This window comes from Vigna angularis, chromosome 1, assembly GCF_016808095.1.
Source record: "Vigna angularis cultivar LongXiaoDou No.4 chromosome 1, ASM1680809v1, whole genome shotgun sequence".
In the NCBI taxonomy this organism is placed as follows: Eukaryota; Viridiplantae; Streptophyta; class Magnoliopsida; order Fabales; family Fabaceae; genus Vigna; species Vigna angularis.
The window spans coordinates 25,804,573-25,820,739 of NC_068970.1; the positions used below are offsets into that span (position 1 = coordinate 25,804,573).

The 16,167-nt window shown below is 34.8% G+C and overlaps 2 protein-coding genes across 2 annotated transcripts; both read left to right on the forward strand.

Moving 5' to 3' along the window:
* Positions 1–4,097: 4,097 nt before the first annotated feature.
* LOC108335860 (probable 1-deoxy-D-xylulose-5-phosphate synthase 2, chloroplastic) lies at positions 4,098–7,901 on the forward strand. The gene is made up of 10 exons (XM_017572049.2): positions 4,098–4,282; positions 4,536–4,697; positions 4,833–4,997; positions 5,212–5,362; positions 5,454–5,725; positions 5,824–6,097; positions 6,341–6,648; positions 6,749–7,030; positions 7,123–7,407; positions 7,514–7,901. The coding sequence occupies exons 1-10, from the start codon at positions 4,184–4,186 to the stop codon at positions 7,658–7,660; spliced, it is 2,145 nt and encodes a 714-aa protein (XP_017427538.1). The 5' UTR covers positions 4,098–4,183; the 3' UTR covers positions 7,661–7,901.
* Positions 7,902–9,974: 2,073 nt separating this feature from the next.
* On the forward strand, positions 9,975–14,027 carry LOC108328036 (uncharacterized). Its single transcript, XM_052867886.1, has 5 exons — positions 9,975–10,314; positions 10,651–12,694; positions 12,778–13,001; positions 13,097–13,354; positions 13,542–14,027. The coding sequence occupies exons 2-5, from the start codon at positions 10,673–10,675 to the stop codon at positions 13,969–13,971; spliced, it is 2,934 nt and encodes a 977-aa protein (XP_052723846.1). The 5' UTR covers positions 9,975–10,314; positions 10,651–10,672; the 3' UTR covers positions 13,972–14,027.
* The last annotated feature ends 2,140 nt before the right edge of the window (positions 14,028–16,167 follow it).

Here is a 16,167-nt window from a genome sequence, read left to right on the forward strand (position 1 = left end):
TAAAGTGGAACCTTTTGCCATTACAGTTAATACATCTTTTATGCACCCTGGAACTTCTTTTGTTGATAGTGTTTCTTTTTGTTTTTATTACAGTTTCATATAATAGATACCAACAACGTGTAAATTCGTTTATACATACTGTCAAAGTATTCACATCGTACCATATTTTTATTTTTCATTTTCTACACTATATCTTATTTTTAATAATAACAATTTTAATTTTTTTTAATAAAACTTCCATACATTTCTTCCCTCTTTTTTTTTCCTTAATCATAGTTTTTACTTTAATATTAAGATCATTTTGTTGTTGTTATTTTTCACCTCTCTATCTTAAAACTTAAAAAATGCATACAGGTGTAATAACATTTGTTTCCGCTAGTATAAATTAAAAATTATAGTACTTTTGATCATTATATTTGTTAATGGAAACATTTTTACGAGCTTTTTTTAATCAATATCATGTTTCTCTTAATTTTTAGATTAAATTTGTAATAGTTAAATATAATAATGTATTATAATATAATACTTTATCATAAATCTAAATTCATTATTAATTTTAATTATAATGCAATTTAGATATTTAAAAATATTTATGTACTTATAAATTTTAGTTACATATAACATGGAAGAGTCTAGAAATTCATGTTAGAACTTATAATATGTTTAGAATTATGAATCTCAATTATTTTAATAATAAAAATTTAAAGTATAAATAGAAATTTTAAAAATGAGTTTCATTATTTTTTTTAGATTTTTTAACCATCTCTTCGTTAGTTTGAATATTGGAAACCGTCAGAATAATCCTTGAGACAAGATCTTTAATTTTGTTTGTTTAATTTTTGTAATAAAGTATGTAAGTTTCTATTCTTTTTTCTTAGTTTGTACGTTTTCTATTCATGTATATTGTTCTAATTTGCATGTGGGTCTGAATCATCTTTAAGAGTATATGCAAATTAGTGGTCTTAATGGTGTGTCCTGATCGTATTTTTGTTGTTCATGGGGGCAATTAAAGCTTCTTGTGCATCTAAAGGTGTTTTAAGGGTTCTGAAGCGGTTTGATCATCTATCAAGTAAAGGGAGCTAATTACATTGATTTTAACGGATGACAACTTATAATCGCTGATTGTACGCTTGTATGATAGTTGGTTTATGAAACTGAGTTGCCTAATGAATTATAACATGTTCAGTTGAGTTAGGACTTTTGAATCGTCTTTAGTGATCGTATGTTGAAATGTTGATATGGTATATGGTTGAGATTGTATTTGAGGTGAATTGATGAGTCATTGAATTGTGTATAATTTGATGGTTTTTAATTTGACGTTTGAGGCTAGTGTTAGACTCAGGGCTAGAATGACATAAATAAACTTCATAGTTATGCAAACTCGTTAGGTAAACATATACTCGCTAAACGAAGTCAAAGTTAGAAAGCTACTGACTTGGTAGTCGTTGGTGAGAAAAATATCGTTGGGTGATACTAAAGTTAGAGAGTTCACTAACTTGATTGTTGCTAGGCAAAAATATACTCGTTGGGCAACTTTTGGGAGAATTTAAATATGTAAGTTCTAATGGTATTCTTGTTAAACAAGCTATTTGGTCATTGGACGGGTGTGTTGTTAGACACTACTTGTTGAGCGAACGTATTTGGTGGCTGAATGAATGTACTGTCAAGCATCACCTAGTAAGTGAGTAGATCATGGCAGAGCGAGTGTGTTGTCTGACACTACTCGTTGAGCGAGAAGATCTTTTGGCTTAGTGAAAATATTTTAATTAAATTTGCATATATCTCTTATTATATGTTTAATGTGTGTGATTATGTGAATGTTAAAATAATGGTTGGTTTATAATGATATGTGAATGATTGGTACTAATCCAAGAAGGATTGATGGTTGTTAAAGTAGTATGTATGTTATATATAATTTTATATTGGGAGTTATTATGACTCTCTAATAATCATCCAATCTCAAGTAGAGAATGGTAATGTATGTGTTGACAGGGACATGAGATCTTAGTGTATAAGTTTTACCTTAGCAAAGGCTTTAACAGTTTAATCTTGTATGTGATAGGGTGAAACTCATTTAACAATAACTCTACTAAAGGTCCCTCAAATATAAAATTTTTATGTATTTAATTTTCATTTATTTAAAGTAAAACATTTAGTACTAACAAAGTAAGTATTTAATTGTTCTTAATTTATCTTCTTTTATAATTTTCAAAATTTTCTTAGTTTATTTTTTCAAATTTAATTTTTGTGTATTGTAATTCCAAAACTTTAGACGGTTGAGTAATTGAAATTCAACGTAGTAGAACGTATTTAATTCATACAACAGTGTATATTTACTCTGCACTATGCATAATGATGACATTGATATAAGTGTTCACACAAACACAGTCCTTAAGCATTATCGTTGGGGCAAGCCAACAATGTTTTAGCAAAAATTTATTAAATTGTAAAATGATTTTTATTAAAAATAAGTAATAAAAATTATTAAATAATTTTTTATTATAAATAACTTTTTGAATTTAAAAAATTAATTATTAAAAAGGAAAAATGGTAACATAATTATTTTGATTTATAGAATAATTAAATTTAGATTGACGAATTTTTACATGATAAAAAAAAACATAATTATTTTAGTTTAAAATAACGATTAATTAAAAAGTAAAATTAATAAGAAACTATTTACAGAAACAAAACGACTTATGTATAGATATAGATATTAAAATGATCATTTTTGTTATTATGACGCATGCTCTCTTCTTCTTTTTTTCTGTTGTTGTGTTTTCCTAAATTATCCTTGGCCTAATGGTGCCAGCGTGCCTTTAAGAGGTTTTATATGTATTACAGTTTTATATAATAAATATATATATTTTTTATTTATGATTTTACTATCTATTATTCTTTCCATAATAAATATATCAATAAATACTTTTAATATTGCAATTAATATAAAAATTTAATTTTAATAAAATTTAATTAATACTTTAATAATAGGATGACAACTAAGAACAGATATAAATTTCATTATCTCATCTTTATATTTGAAGTAAAAGAGTATATTTATTCGTGTTTCCATATCCAATAATGAAACTTTTGTTTCATCTTTACATGGACTAACATTTCCAATTTTAAATCTTCTACTCTTTATATTTTTTTTATCATTTGACTTTTGTATTTTTAGATCATTTGCTTCTTACATTTTTTTCTATATCATCTAACAATATATTTATTTAATATCTAAAAAACACATACAAACAAACATCACTCTTTTTTACTAATATATGAATACTAGCAACTCTTTTTTACTATTATACTACAAAATTAGTAAAAAGATTTATCTGAAAAACCCATTTTTCCTAAACTCAAATAACATGTTAGATTTTATACATTCGTGTAATTTTGGGTTTTGAGAATTTATAAATGGTATATTATTTTAAATTCTTAGCATTGTGTTCATTTGGGTAATATATTTTTATTAAAAATATTAGAATATTTATTAGCATATATTAATATTATGTTCATTTGTGTAATTATCAACATTTATCAACAAATTTTAATGTGAATAATATCAATTTTTCTTATAACAATCATCCTACAAATGTTTTATTTTAACTTCTTTTCTTTCTTTTACTTTTTTTTTAAAACTATAGCAAAAACACACTGAGTATCTACCTTTATCTTAATAAAAAATATTTTTTTATCTACTATGGTAGTAACAATATTCAACGTTTACAACTTATTCAACATCTTCAGCAGAAGACCAACATGATTAGATTTTAAAAATAGAAAATGGATTACAAAATATAACTTCGGCTGCTTGATCCGGTCATTTCTGCAGACCTTACCTTATGTTCAGATTGACTTTTTTCTACGAATAATTTTAAAACTTCTTATTTCAGTTTTCTTATTAATTTTTCAATTATTTTAAGGCAGGAATTCTAATATGTTTTATATTTCAAAGACAGAGTGCAGTAGGCCAAATAAACAAAGAAATAATTGGATGTATTTTTTTTAGGGGTGAGTTTTATTTTCCAAATAAAATGAATTGTTGAGGCTTGGTTTTGTTTGTTAATGCACTTAGCTCCCTATAAAGGGTAGTTCCAGAATTCAGTTTAAATGCAATACCAACGCGAAGGAAGCTTTGCTTCATAATTATCACCTCTTTCTCTATCTGCTCTCAGCAGCCATGGCCTTCTGTGGTGGTACCTTTGTTAAGCCAAACCATTCTTTCTCCCAAACCCACAAACCCAAAGCTCCAACTCCATACTATGATACCAGAAAAAAGGTTGGTGAATGAATCATACGTACAACTCTGCATCTCTCTAACAACACTTTCCAGTGCTCTTTCTGCTCTACCAATTTAACCACACTAAACACCATCTCTGTCAACATCATATAGTGCTTTTCTTTTTCCTTCATTTCGTGTTCGGGTTTTGATTCCTTAAGGAATCACTCTTCTTCCTTTTGTTAACAACAAATTCACCATTATTTTTTCACTGATGGTGCAAAGATGGATGATGTGTTATTTTGTTTGTCAGTTCTGCGTGAGAGTTTCAGCAAGTGACTCGGGTGAAGTCGAGAAGACTGTTATCAGGAAAGAGAAAGATGGGTGGAAGATCAATTACTCGGGAGAGAAACCTCAAACACCATTGTTGGACACAGTCAACCACCCAATTCACATGAAGAATCTGTCCACTCAGGTTTAAAATTAGGAATCATTTTAAGGCCTAAAGAACATGCCACAGCATATTTCTTGTCCGTGGCTGATACAAGAGTTTTTGTTTTCTGTGAGTTTTGTTGGTTTGTTTGTGAAAAGTGTTGAATGTATTTGTCAGGATCTAGAGCAACTTGCAGCAGAGCTGAGGGCAGATATTGTGCACAGTGTGTCAAACACTGGTGGGCATCTTAGTTCAAGCTTGGGAGTGGTGGAGTTAGCAGTGGCTTTGCATCATGTTTTCGACACCCCTGAAGACAAAATTATATGGGATGTTGGTCATCAGGTAATCTTTCGTCTTATTCATTTCTTCTTCTTTTCTAACACAAGTTAAATAGCAACAAAAAAAATATAATTTTCATTTAGAGAAAATTCATTGCTCGTGACAAAATTAGAGTTCTATATTTTTTTTATTCTCTTCTGTACAATACAATTTTCCATCATTATACCATGTTTGGTGCGTGTGCTATGTGAGATTCTAAAAGGTAATCAAATTGCAGGCATACCCACATAAGATTCTTACAGGTAGAAGGTCCAGGATGCACACCATTAGGAAGACTTCGGGGCTAGCAGGTTTTCCTAAAAGGGATGAGAGTACTCATGATGCTTTTGGGGTAGGACACAGTTCTACAAGCATATCTGCTGGTCTTGGTGAGATTCTTATATTTTAAGATCAATACATATTCATATGTGCAGAAGCACTTATTTCACCGATTGAGAAACAATTCTGAATATTTATTAGGCATGGCTGTTGCACGTGATCTACTGGGGAAGAAGAACAGCATCATATCAGTGATAGGGGATGGGGCATTGACAGCAGGCCAAGCTTATGAGGCCCTGAACAATGCTGGGTTCCTTGATTCTAACATGATAGTAGTTCTTAATGACAACAAGCAAGTCTCTTTACCAACGGCCACACTTGATGGCCCCGCAAGTCCTGTCGGTGCCCTCAGCAGTGCTTTGAGCAAAATTCAAGCGAGTACAGAATTCCGCAAACTCAGAGAAGCTGCAAAAGTAAGCCTCTTAAACTTATCATATTCGCAGTCAACGTCATGATCTCAGTGATCATGACAAATTGTGGCGTTTATTTGACTCCAATTTTTTTCCTGAAGAGCATCACCAAACAAATTGGAGGACAAACACACCAGGTTGCAGCCAAAGTGGATGAGTATGCAAGAGGCATGATCAGCGGTTCTGGATCTACATTATTTGAAGAACTTGGCTTATACTACATAGGTCCTGTGGATGGTCATAACATTGAAGATCTGGTCACCATCTTTGAAAAGGTCAAATCAATGCCTGCTCCAGGTCCAGTTTTGATTCATATTGTGACAGAAAAAGGGAAGGGATACCCCCCAGCAGAAAAAGCAGCTGATAGAATGCACGGTGAGAAAGGGATATTTCTTAATAAAGCAATATGAGAAACTTGAAATTGTGAAATCAATTCTTAGACCTAATGCAAAAGTTACCCACTGTTAATATAACTCAATAAATTTTGAACTTACAATTAATCTCTCAACTTGAAACCAAGTGAAGTGAGTAATTATTTACTAAGGTAGCTAATAATTTGCGTGATTTAAAACTAATATTGGAATCGAAACACACTTATATCCTTTCTCATATTTTCAGGGGTTGTAAAGTTTGATCCAAAAACAGGGAAGCAGTTTAAGGCAAAATCCTCAACACTTTCATACACACAGTACTTTGCTGAGTCTTTGATACAGGAGGCTGAAATAGACGACAAGGTAGTGGCCATTCACGCAGCAATGGGTGGTGGTACAGGCCTAAATTATTTCCACAAAAGGTTTCCCGACCGCTGTTTCGATGTGGGGATAGCTGAACAACATGCTGTTACATTTGCTGCTGGGTTAGCTGCCGAAGGCCTCAAGCCCTTTTGTGCCATTTATTCGTCATTCCTGCAACGTGGATATGATCAGGTAAGCCAATATGGTCACTGATTCCTTATCTATCTAATTTATTTGAGTTATTAACTGCGATAAGAAAACATCATCACTGTGATTTATTACGTCTATCTAGGTAGTCCATGATGTTGATCTTCAAAAGCTACCTGTTCGATTTGCCATGGATAGAGCTGGTTTGGTTGGAGCAGATGGACCAACGCATTGTGGAGCTTTTGATATCGCCTACATGGCTTGCCTGCCCAACATGGTGGTCATGGCTCCTTCTGATGAAGCTGAACTGATGCACATGGTTGCAACAGCAGCAACTATAGATGACAGACCAAGCTGCTTCAGATTTCCAAGGGGAAATGGAATTGGAGCCACTTTGCCACTCAACAACAAAGGAACCCCACTTGAGGTGAGGGTCAGAGACTGATATATATGTATATCCTAAACAGAATGGTAACTCAATAGTCTGGCCACTGAACTGAAATTGTTTTGTTCATGTAGATAGGAAAAGGCAGAATTCTGATGGAAGGCAGCAGAGTTGCTATCTTGGGATATGGTTCAGTAGTCCAACAATGCAGGCATGCCTCGGAATTGCTTAAAGAAGTAGGCGTTAATGTGACAATCGCTGATGCTAGGTTTTGCAAACCTTTGGATACCGATCTCATCAGGCTACTGGCTAAAGAGCATGAAATACTGATCACGGTGGAAGAGGGTTCTATCGGTGGTTTTGGATCACATGTTTCTCAATTCTTGAGCTTATCTGGTATTCTCGATGGACCTGTAAAGGTAAACCTTCCTCCATGGAGAAGTCGCTCTCTATATGATTTTCATTTTCAGATACGTCCCTATTTTGTGCATTTCTAACAACAACCCAATTTGGTTTTACCTGCAGTGGAGAGCAATGGTGCTTCCTGACAGGTACATTGATCATGGGTCACCCCAGGATCAGGTTGAAGAAGCAGGGCTTTCATCAAAGCATATTGCGGCCACAGTCCTGTCTCTTCTTCAAAGGCCAAAAGAAGTTCTTCTGTTCAAATAGAAACGCGAAATGGAATGAGGATCTTAACCTGGAACCTGAAAGATGCATTCAGTTCCGTCGGCAGTGCGGTTTACAGGAAGCTGTAAATAGTTACTCTAGAATTGTCGTTTAGGATTCTCAGGTCGGGCCGAAGAAATAGTATGAGAAATAATGAGTTTCATTTATTCTTGCAGCCCGAGAATCAATCAAGGCATTGTAATGTATCAATATTAATTAATTAGTTATGTTAATATATATAAAATCCAACCTCAAAGTATATACAGACACACGCATGCTATGTGTATAGAATACAATACGTTAATACATTTGTTTTGAAAATAATAGATATGATATAACATTTATATGTATATTGAAAGGTGTATAATAACTTTTAAAAACATGATACATATGAGAATGGAGTATTGTATGAATCCAAAGTAAAATAATATGTATTAAGGTTCTCAATCTAATAAATTATTGTTATCATAAGAGTATCATTGTTTTATAGATTAAATATTTCACTGATAAAAATTAACATAATATTCAAAAGTATCGAAATATATATGACCAAAATTAAAGTATTAGTACATAATATATTATAAACAGTTGCATATTAGTCATTTTTTGTTTATTATAGTAAAATTTTATTAAATTATAAAATAAACTTTAACTATTATAATCAAATATTTGAATTAAAAAAAGTAATTACTAAAAATAAAAATTGAGAAAATATATCATTCAAATTTAAAAAAGTAGTTAGTAAAACTATAAAGTAGAAAAAAAAATTGTACAAGACAAATATTTTTTATTATATTCATTGTTCCGAGAATTTCTATGGGAGTTAAGTGGTTTCGTCATTTTTATAATTTTACTTATCTTTGCATTGGTCAACAATTAATTTTTTTTATTCAAGGTAATAAAATGTATTTTTTTTATTCAAGGTAATAAAATGTTTACCATCAACATTTCTTCAAGAAACTCCTCTGGTTAGGAGGACAAAAGCTATATCAATAACGTTTTCATCATCACTCGGGTTGTCGTCAAGTGATCGAGGGTCATCCGAGAGGGTTCAACATTTTGTAAATAGTGTTACAACACTAATTTAACCTGTTAATAAAGGTTCAACTGAAGAAGAAGGACCGGTCAGAGAACAAGGTTCGCAAGGAGAGGTTGCATAGGGTGAACACCGACACTGGTAGAGAAATCCAAGTGGACAATTCATTAGAAGGGGAGATCAAAACCTGCCTGAAGTCCTCATGTATGCGTGGCCGGCACATAAAGTGCGTGAATATGCCACCCACTTTAGGTGGGGCAACAATCTAGTTGAGCTTGCCTATTAGTCCTACATTTAGAAGGACAATGTGGTGGACGACTCTGTGTGGCTTTCCATCTACCGAGGGAATGATCGGGTGTGCCACGATAAAGGTACTTCATAGTTGGACTTCTCCTTTATCTACTTGTTCCTTCACTAGGTTGTGCATTCACATTCCGTTTAATGATTTTCAAGATGGAGTCTTATAGGAGTTGAACATTGCTCACACTCATCTCCACTCGAATGCCTATGTTACTATGCAGGCATTTCGCATCTTATGAAAGGCATTGGGTATCAACCTAACTCTCGCTTTGTTCCTCCACCACTACCGTACCCATCTAAACGCTTGCAAAGGATTGGTTTCGGTAATAAGAGAGAATGATCGAAACCTTTTTAAGCTGTATGCAACCTCCTACAAAGGCTTCAAGGATGGATTTTTCAAGATCGCAGTTACCAATAAGGGTCCAGCTTATTATTTGATGGGGATGATTGATGAATGCATATTTATGTCCTCATTTAGCCTTTAATATTGGATTCTTAATTGGTTTTTGTACTTTAATAGAATATTTTAATTAGGATTTTTCATAATTGGGTTTATTTAGTATGAGATACAAAAACATGTTAAAAATAGTTTTTTAGTTACGTAAATGTTCTTTGGATATTTTGAAGTGTGTTAGTGCAACTGCAGAGCTTATTGAGATATGTAAATAAATTGGTTATAGTTTAATGACACCTTAAAGATAAATTCAAGAATAACAAATAATCAAGACCACAAGAAGTCAATCCAAGCATGGCATGAAAAAGTGAAGAAATTTGGTTAAGTTAAGAAGATGGAACAAGTAACAAAAATTGGATCTTGCAGTTTTCTTTATTTTTCTATAAAAAGGGCTTTGATAATTGATAAATGTTTATGATAAAAGATAATTTGAGGAAAATATGTACTAAGATATTTTATTTGATGTTGTTAAATAATGGTTTAAACCCTCCCTTGGTCCTCAAGTTTGTATGAAAATCTCATTTGGGTCCTCAAGTTTTTTTCTGTCTCAATTGGGTCATATTTTTTGTAAAAGTGAGCACATTGTACCATAACCGTTAAGTGATGTGAGACGGCGTTAAATTGGTGTGAGCTGGTGCACAGAGAATGTGGTGATGTGTTTAGGGTTTCTTACGTGGACTGTTTTGTTTAAAAAAATAGTGCTGATGTGGCATAAGTACCCTTTATTCATATTAGGTATATCAGAATTAGGGATTTGAAATTGGAATTGGGGATTTAATTTGGTTGTTGCGAGACGAAGCGGAGGACGAACAAGAACTCGAATCTTGAACAAGACGAAGAGGCCAGCTAATAGTTGACGCGACTAAGGTAAGATACTTCGTTTCGTCTTTGGTTTTCTGTTTCAGTGCATAAGTGTGATTTGTGGTCTTCGACAATTGGGTTTTTGTCTTGGTCTGTATGAATTTTTATAATGCTTTGTGGTCCCCATTTTGCATGTTCAATTGTTACATTGTAGTTTACACATTGTGGTCCCGAATTTTGTTTCTTGAATTGTTTATCAGTTGTAGTGGTCCCCTGTCTATGAGTGTTTTGTTAGTGGGGATGTTACTTTGTTCCCTGTCCCCCTGTCTTTGTCGGTGTGAGTGTTTCCGTAGTTGTAGCACTGTAATATTCGAAACAGTTGTTAACCCCCATAATGTACAGGTTATAAAAGGAAGTTGTTGATATGGATGAGGAACGTATTAAGGTGGTGGTCCACCATTCTGGAAATTTTGTGAGTGATGATAATGGGAACTTAAGCTTTGAAGGAGAGAGAGCAGAATGGTCTTGTGATCCAGACTTGTTTAGCTATTTTGGCATAGTAGCGTCAGTCAAAGAATTAGGTCATATGGACATCAAAGAGTTATGGTACGGTTTAGGAGGTCAGTCTGTGCACCCAGATAGGTTAGAATTATTAACTGATGATAGGGGTGCCATGCACATGTTGAACATTGCTAGGTTAAATGATGAAGTTCATCTGTATGTGGTTCATAATATGATGGAACCAGAAATAGTAGAAATGATTGATTGGGTTGGTGGTCAAGTTGATGATGAAGGTGATGTTGCAAGACAAGTGGAGGAGGTTGAGGTTGAGGTTGTTCGTGATGGTCAACTTGGAACAGAAATGGTGGAGGGTGAGGGGGATACCCATGAGGGTGATGTTGAGGTCCATACTGAAGTTGGAACAGAAATGGTGGAGGGTGAGGGGGATGCCCAGGATGGTGATGGTTTGGATCATACTGCAGTAGGAAGAAAAATGGTTGAGGGTGAGGATGATGCCCATGAGGGTGAAGGTGATGGGTATGAGGGTGATGGTGAGGATCATAGTGATGTTGGTAAAAAAATGGTTGAGGGTGATGGTCAGGATCATAGTGATGGTGGTACAAAAATGGGTGAGGGTGAGGGTGATGGTGAGGATCATAGTGATGCCCATGAGGGTGAAGGTGATGGGTATGAGGGTGAAGGTGAGGATCATAGTGATGCCTATGAGGGTGATGGTGAGGATGTTGAGATCCATCATGTAGAGGAAGCTGAGGTACATGATGTAGATGATTTTGAGCTAGAGGATTATGAAGAGGATGATGTAGAAGACAGTGAGGGTGATGCACATCAGGCAGAGTCTGAGGACGAAGATGTAGATAGAAGTGAAGGCATTCTAATTGATGTCAGCGTGCATTGTGACATTGGGTCTTCTAAAGGAAATGTGGGAGAACAAGCTTCCAGTGCCTTACTTGAGTCTGAACGGTCAACAGATAATGAATTTATTCATGATATGTGTGGGTTGTCTGACAATGAGTGGTTATCAGAGGAGTTGTTTAGTGGATCAGATAGTGAGGACAATCATGTGAGGACTAAGATAAGGTTTCCCACTTTTAGTATGCCTAAAACTTTGGTGGATTATAAATGGGAAGTAGGAACCTATTTTGCTGAGAAAAATGAATTCACAGATGCCATAAGGACTTATGCACTAAGTAATGGGAGAAGTTTAAAATTTATTAAGAATGACAAGAAAAGGATTTCTGTCAAGTGCTTGGGTGGAAGAGGAAATTGTAAATGGTATGCATATTGTTCCTTTAGGACTGATGTCAGTGCATGGCAACTGAGAAAAGTGTTTGATAACCACAACTGTAGTAGAGATTTCAATGTTAAGTTGATGACTTCAAAGTGGTTGAGTCAAGGGATGGAGAAAACTGTGAGAGAAAATCCTACAATGAAGGTCATGGACATTAGGGACAAAGTTACTAGGAAATGGAATGTAGGAATTTCAAGAAATATGGCGTTTAGGGCAAGAGCAATGGCAAGAGATAAGGTTGAAGGATCATTCAAAGATCAATATAGAAGACTTCACGATTATGGTCATGAGCTGCTGAAAACAAATCCAGGAACAACAGTACAAATTAAAGTTGATAACAGTAATGGTGAGGTCATATTCCAAAGATTTTATGCATGCTTGAAGGCATGCAAGGATAGCTTCATTTGTTGTAGACCTATTATTGGCTTGGATGGATGCTTTCTGAAAAGCAAGTATGGAGGGGAGTTACTAACAGCAGTGGGAAGAGATGGAAACGACCAAATGATGCCCATAGCATATGCTATTGTTGAGGTAGAGAACAAAGACTCATGGACTTGGTTCTTGGAGCACCTTATTGAGGACCTTGGTGGGGCAGCTGTATGTGCAGGATGCACATTTATTTCAGACCAACAAAAGGTCAGTGAATGTTCAATATGTTTTACATATAACTGAATATCTTCATTAAACAAATGTTAATTACAATATGTTGAATATGTCAGGGTCTTTTGCCAGCAATCCAGGATCTTCTACCTGGTGTAGAACAAAGATTTTGTGTTAGGCATTTATATTCAAACTTCAGAAAAAAATTTCCTGGAAAAAACCTTAAACGTCTGATGTGGCGGGCAGCAACAGCAACACACCCACAACAATGGGAGACTGAAATGAGGAATATTAGAGACATAAATTTAGACGCATTTAAATATCTGCTTGCCATCCCACCTAGGTATGCATTAAGTCTTCTAATTATTAACTCTTATAAATATTTCAATATTTGCTTGCCATGACACATACTTGACTAGTTATATTCACTTATCCCAGGTTTTGGTCAAGATCTAGATTCACCTCTAGATCACAATGTGACACTCTTGTGAACAACATGTGTGAGGGCTTTAATAGTGTGCTAGTTGATAGTAGGTCTAAGCCTATTATTAGCATGTTAGAAGACATAAGGGTTTACATAATGAAGAGATGGGCTGCCAACAGGACAAAGATCACATCATATCAAGGTTCAATCTGCCCCAAGGTTTTTAACAGATTTCAGAAGGAGTCCTGGTTAACTAGATATTGGTTACCAAGGTAACTTTTATGATGTGTATTTCCATTCATGTTAACTTTCTTTCCATTTATAGTGATCCATCTAATTGTGTTTTGAATTGTGTATTACATATAGGTGGTCAAGAGAAAAATTATTTGAAGTGAAACATCTTTCAGAATTTGGTCAGCAATTTGTTGTGAATATTGACACCATGGACTGCACATGTAGAAAATGGGCAATTACTGGCATTCCGTGTACTCATGCCATCACTGCAATGAAATTTTTGAATATAAATGCAGAAGAATACATTGGCCACTGGTTTAGGAAGTCTACTTATGAAGAGACTTACAACACAATAATTAACCCTATCAATGGACAACATGTCTGGGATGTTACACCCTATGCAGATATATTACCACCAAAGAAGAGGACAATGCCAGGAAGGCCCAAGAAGAAACGAAGACTAGAGGAGTGGGAGTTGAAGAAGAATAACAGTGAATTAAGAAAGGGTGGGCAGAGGAAAACATGTGCCATCTGCAAAGAACTTGGACACAACAGAAAAGGCTGTCCACAAAGACCTCCAACAGTAGAGGTTCCTACAGCCCAATCTTCTCAAGTCACCCAACCTCCAGCAACTATGCCTTTATCTGATGAATGATGTGATCAATGATCTAATGTACTGAACACAGTCTGTACTGATCCTAAATTTATATTTTGTAGCAAATGTATTGTTATGATGTATTTTGGATATGTAAGACAATGTTGTTATCATTTTGAACAACTTCTGTTATCATCTAAGACAATGTTTGTGGTTATCAGAAAGTGATTACTGCCCAATTTTGTTATCACTCATCAACTTTATTGCTCATTACTTTATCATGTTTCTCATTACTCCACTTAGTCATGATTTTGCTTTATCATTATTCCACTTAAAGTAACAATACAATTAAAAGAAATTAAATGACACACATTATCACTGTAATAACTCACCAACATTAATAAAACACACATTACATATAAGTCAAGTTTCAAGTCTGATCACAGATGACACAGCATCAACCAACTTTCACCAACATTGCTAATACAATTACATTCAAAACAAATATGACAAAGATCATCCCCACTAACAATTTAAACCACTTATCTAACTTAACTAAACTTTTCTCTATACAACCCAGTCTGATCTTTGGACAATATGTTTCTTCCATTTGCAACACACTGTCTTCCATGCTCATCACACCCAGTTCTTCATTTCTTTCACTATCAGTCCTTTCTTCTACATTCAGCCATTTTGCTTCATTTCCTTCGTCAATGCACCACTTGAAGAAGTTGCAACCAACCAATTCTCCACTCCCACCCTGTTCAACACCAACACACACTCCTTCGTCAAAACCCAAATAAATAGACATAGATTTATTGTTATATCAAACTGACCTTGAAGTTAGGGCAACCCCAGAATTTTTTCCCCTTGTTTTTAGGGGTTCTCGCAATACGAAACACTGCACTGTGACCACAAAGGCATCTTGGGTTTCCATCGAAGCTCCTAACACTGCCACTACTGCGTTGCATGACCGAACCCAAACATTTGCAAGAGGAAGATGAACGAGACATCCTTACCACCACCTCAACAGTGCTTGCCCAAGACGTAAGACAGCAGCTCTGGTTCACCAAGACGAAACACGATCCTCTCCAACACGAGAATATACTTTGGATGAGATGGGATGCCCTTAAATGTTAGGGCTTCGTAGCCTACGTGGATAAAACACAACAAACAGTCAATTTTAATGCACAATGCCACGTCCGTAAATGGAAAAATCCAGCTCACACCAATTTAACGCCGTCTCACACCATTTAACGGTTATGGTACAATGTGCTCACTTTTACAAAAAATATGACCCAATTGAGACAGAAAAAAACTTGAGGACCCAAATGAGATTTTCATACAAACTTGAGGACCAAGGGAGGGTTTAAACCTTAAATAATTACCTTATTTAACTATATTAGTAAATATCAAAAGATAATATTTGTAAAAAAAATTTAATCTAGAAAAGATATTCTCAAATATTTTTATATCTCCAAATAATAAAATATATCTTAAAGATATTGTATTATTTAAAAGATAATTAAAGTAGATTAAATTATCAGAAAGGAGATTATAATAACAGAAAAACTCAAAACAAAGCCTAATCTAATTCCTATATAAAGAGACTAAGGGAAACACATTAGTGAAGCTGAGGAACGTAGTGTACTTAACTGAATTTTCTTCTATGCCCTAAGCGGTGAGCATGAAGCCTAAGAACTTCCCCGCTTCTTCACCTTGGCCTTTGTCGCCTTTCGCCTTTCTTCTCCAAGCATACACTTCTTCTAGGTGATTGACCTTGCCTCCTTGAAGATAGTCAGCTTGTGCGACATTATTGTTGAGTGTATGCCTATGAACAGGTCTTTGTTCTTAAGGAGCACCTTCACCAACTTCTGCTCCTACTCACGGCTCAAGTCGCTACCGAACTTGGTAACTTGGTTGTCCTATTGACCTATCTTGAGGTTCGTTATTGCCCTTTGAGGCTCTATCTGACCATCTGTGTTGGTCGAGGGATCTAGGTTGGGCATTGCCACCTCTGATCTTCTGGCCTTCAACATAGCATTCTTGGGTGATCAATTGGTTAGCTTGTCCGATGCAAATCCCTCCCTTATATGAATGGAATTTCATGGCCAGGTGCGGGGTGGATAAGATTGTGTCGAATGCATTCAAGCACGATCAACTTATCAGTATGTTGTAAGACATGTTACTAGGGATGACAATGGGTCGGGTCGGGAATAGATAGTGCCTACCACAACCCGACCCGTCAGATAAAAT

Bases quoted from the DNA above. Each gene is read 5' to 3' on its own strand.
- LOC108335860 (XM_017572049.2), top strand. From the start codon at position 4,184: ATGGCCTTCTGTGGTGGTACCTTTGTTAAGCCAAACCATTCTTTCTCC. The intron at 4,698-4,832 runs GTTTAAAATTAG...TGTATTTGTCAG, and splicing joins TGAAGAATCTGTCCACTCAG to GATCTAGAGCAACTTGCAGC. The intron at 6,098-6,340 runs GTGAGAAAGGGA...TCATATTTTCAG, and splicing joins AGCAGCTGATAGAATGCACG to GGGTTGTAAAGTTTGATCCA.
- LOC108328036 (XM_052867886.1), top strand. From the start codon at position 10,673: ATGGATGAGGAACGTATTAAGGTGGTGGTCCACCATTCTGGAAATTTT. The intron at 12,695-12,777 runs GTCAGTGAATGT...TGAATATGTCAG, and splicing joins TTATTTCAGACCAACAAAAG to GGTCTTTTGCCAGCAATCCA. The intron at 13,355-13,541 runs GTAACTTTTATG...CTGCACATGTAG, and splicing joins ACTAGATATTGGTTACCAAG to AAAATGGGCAATTACTGGCA.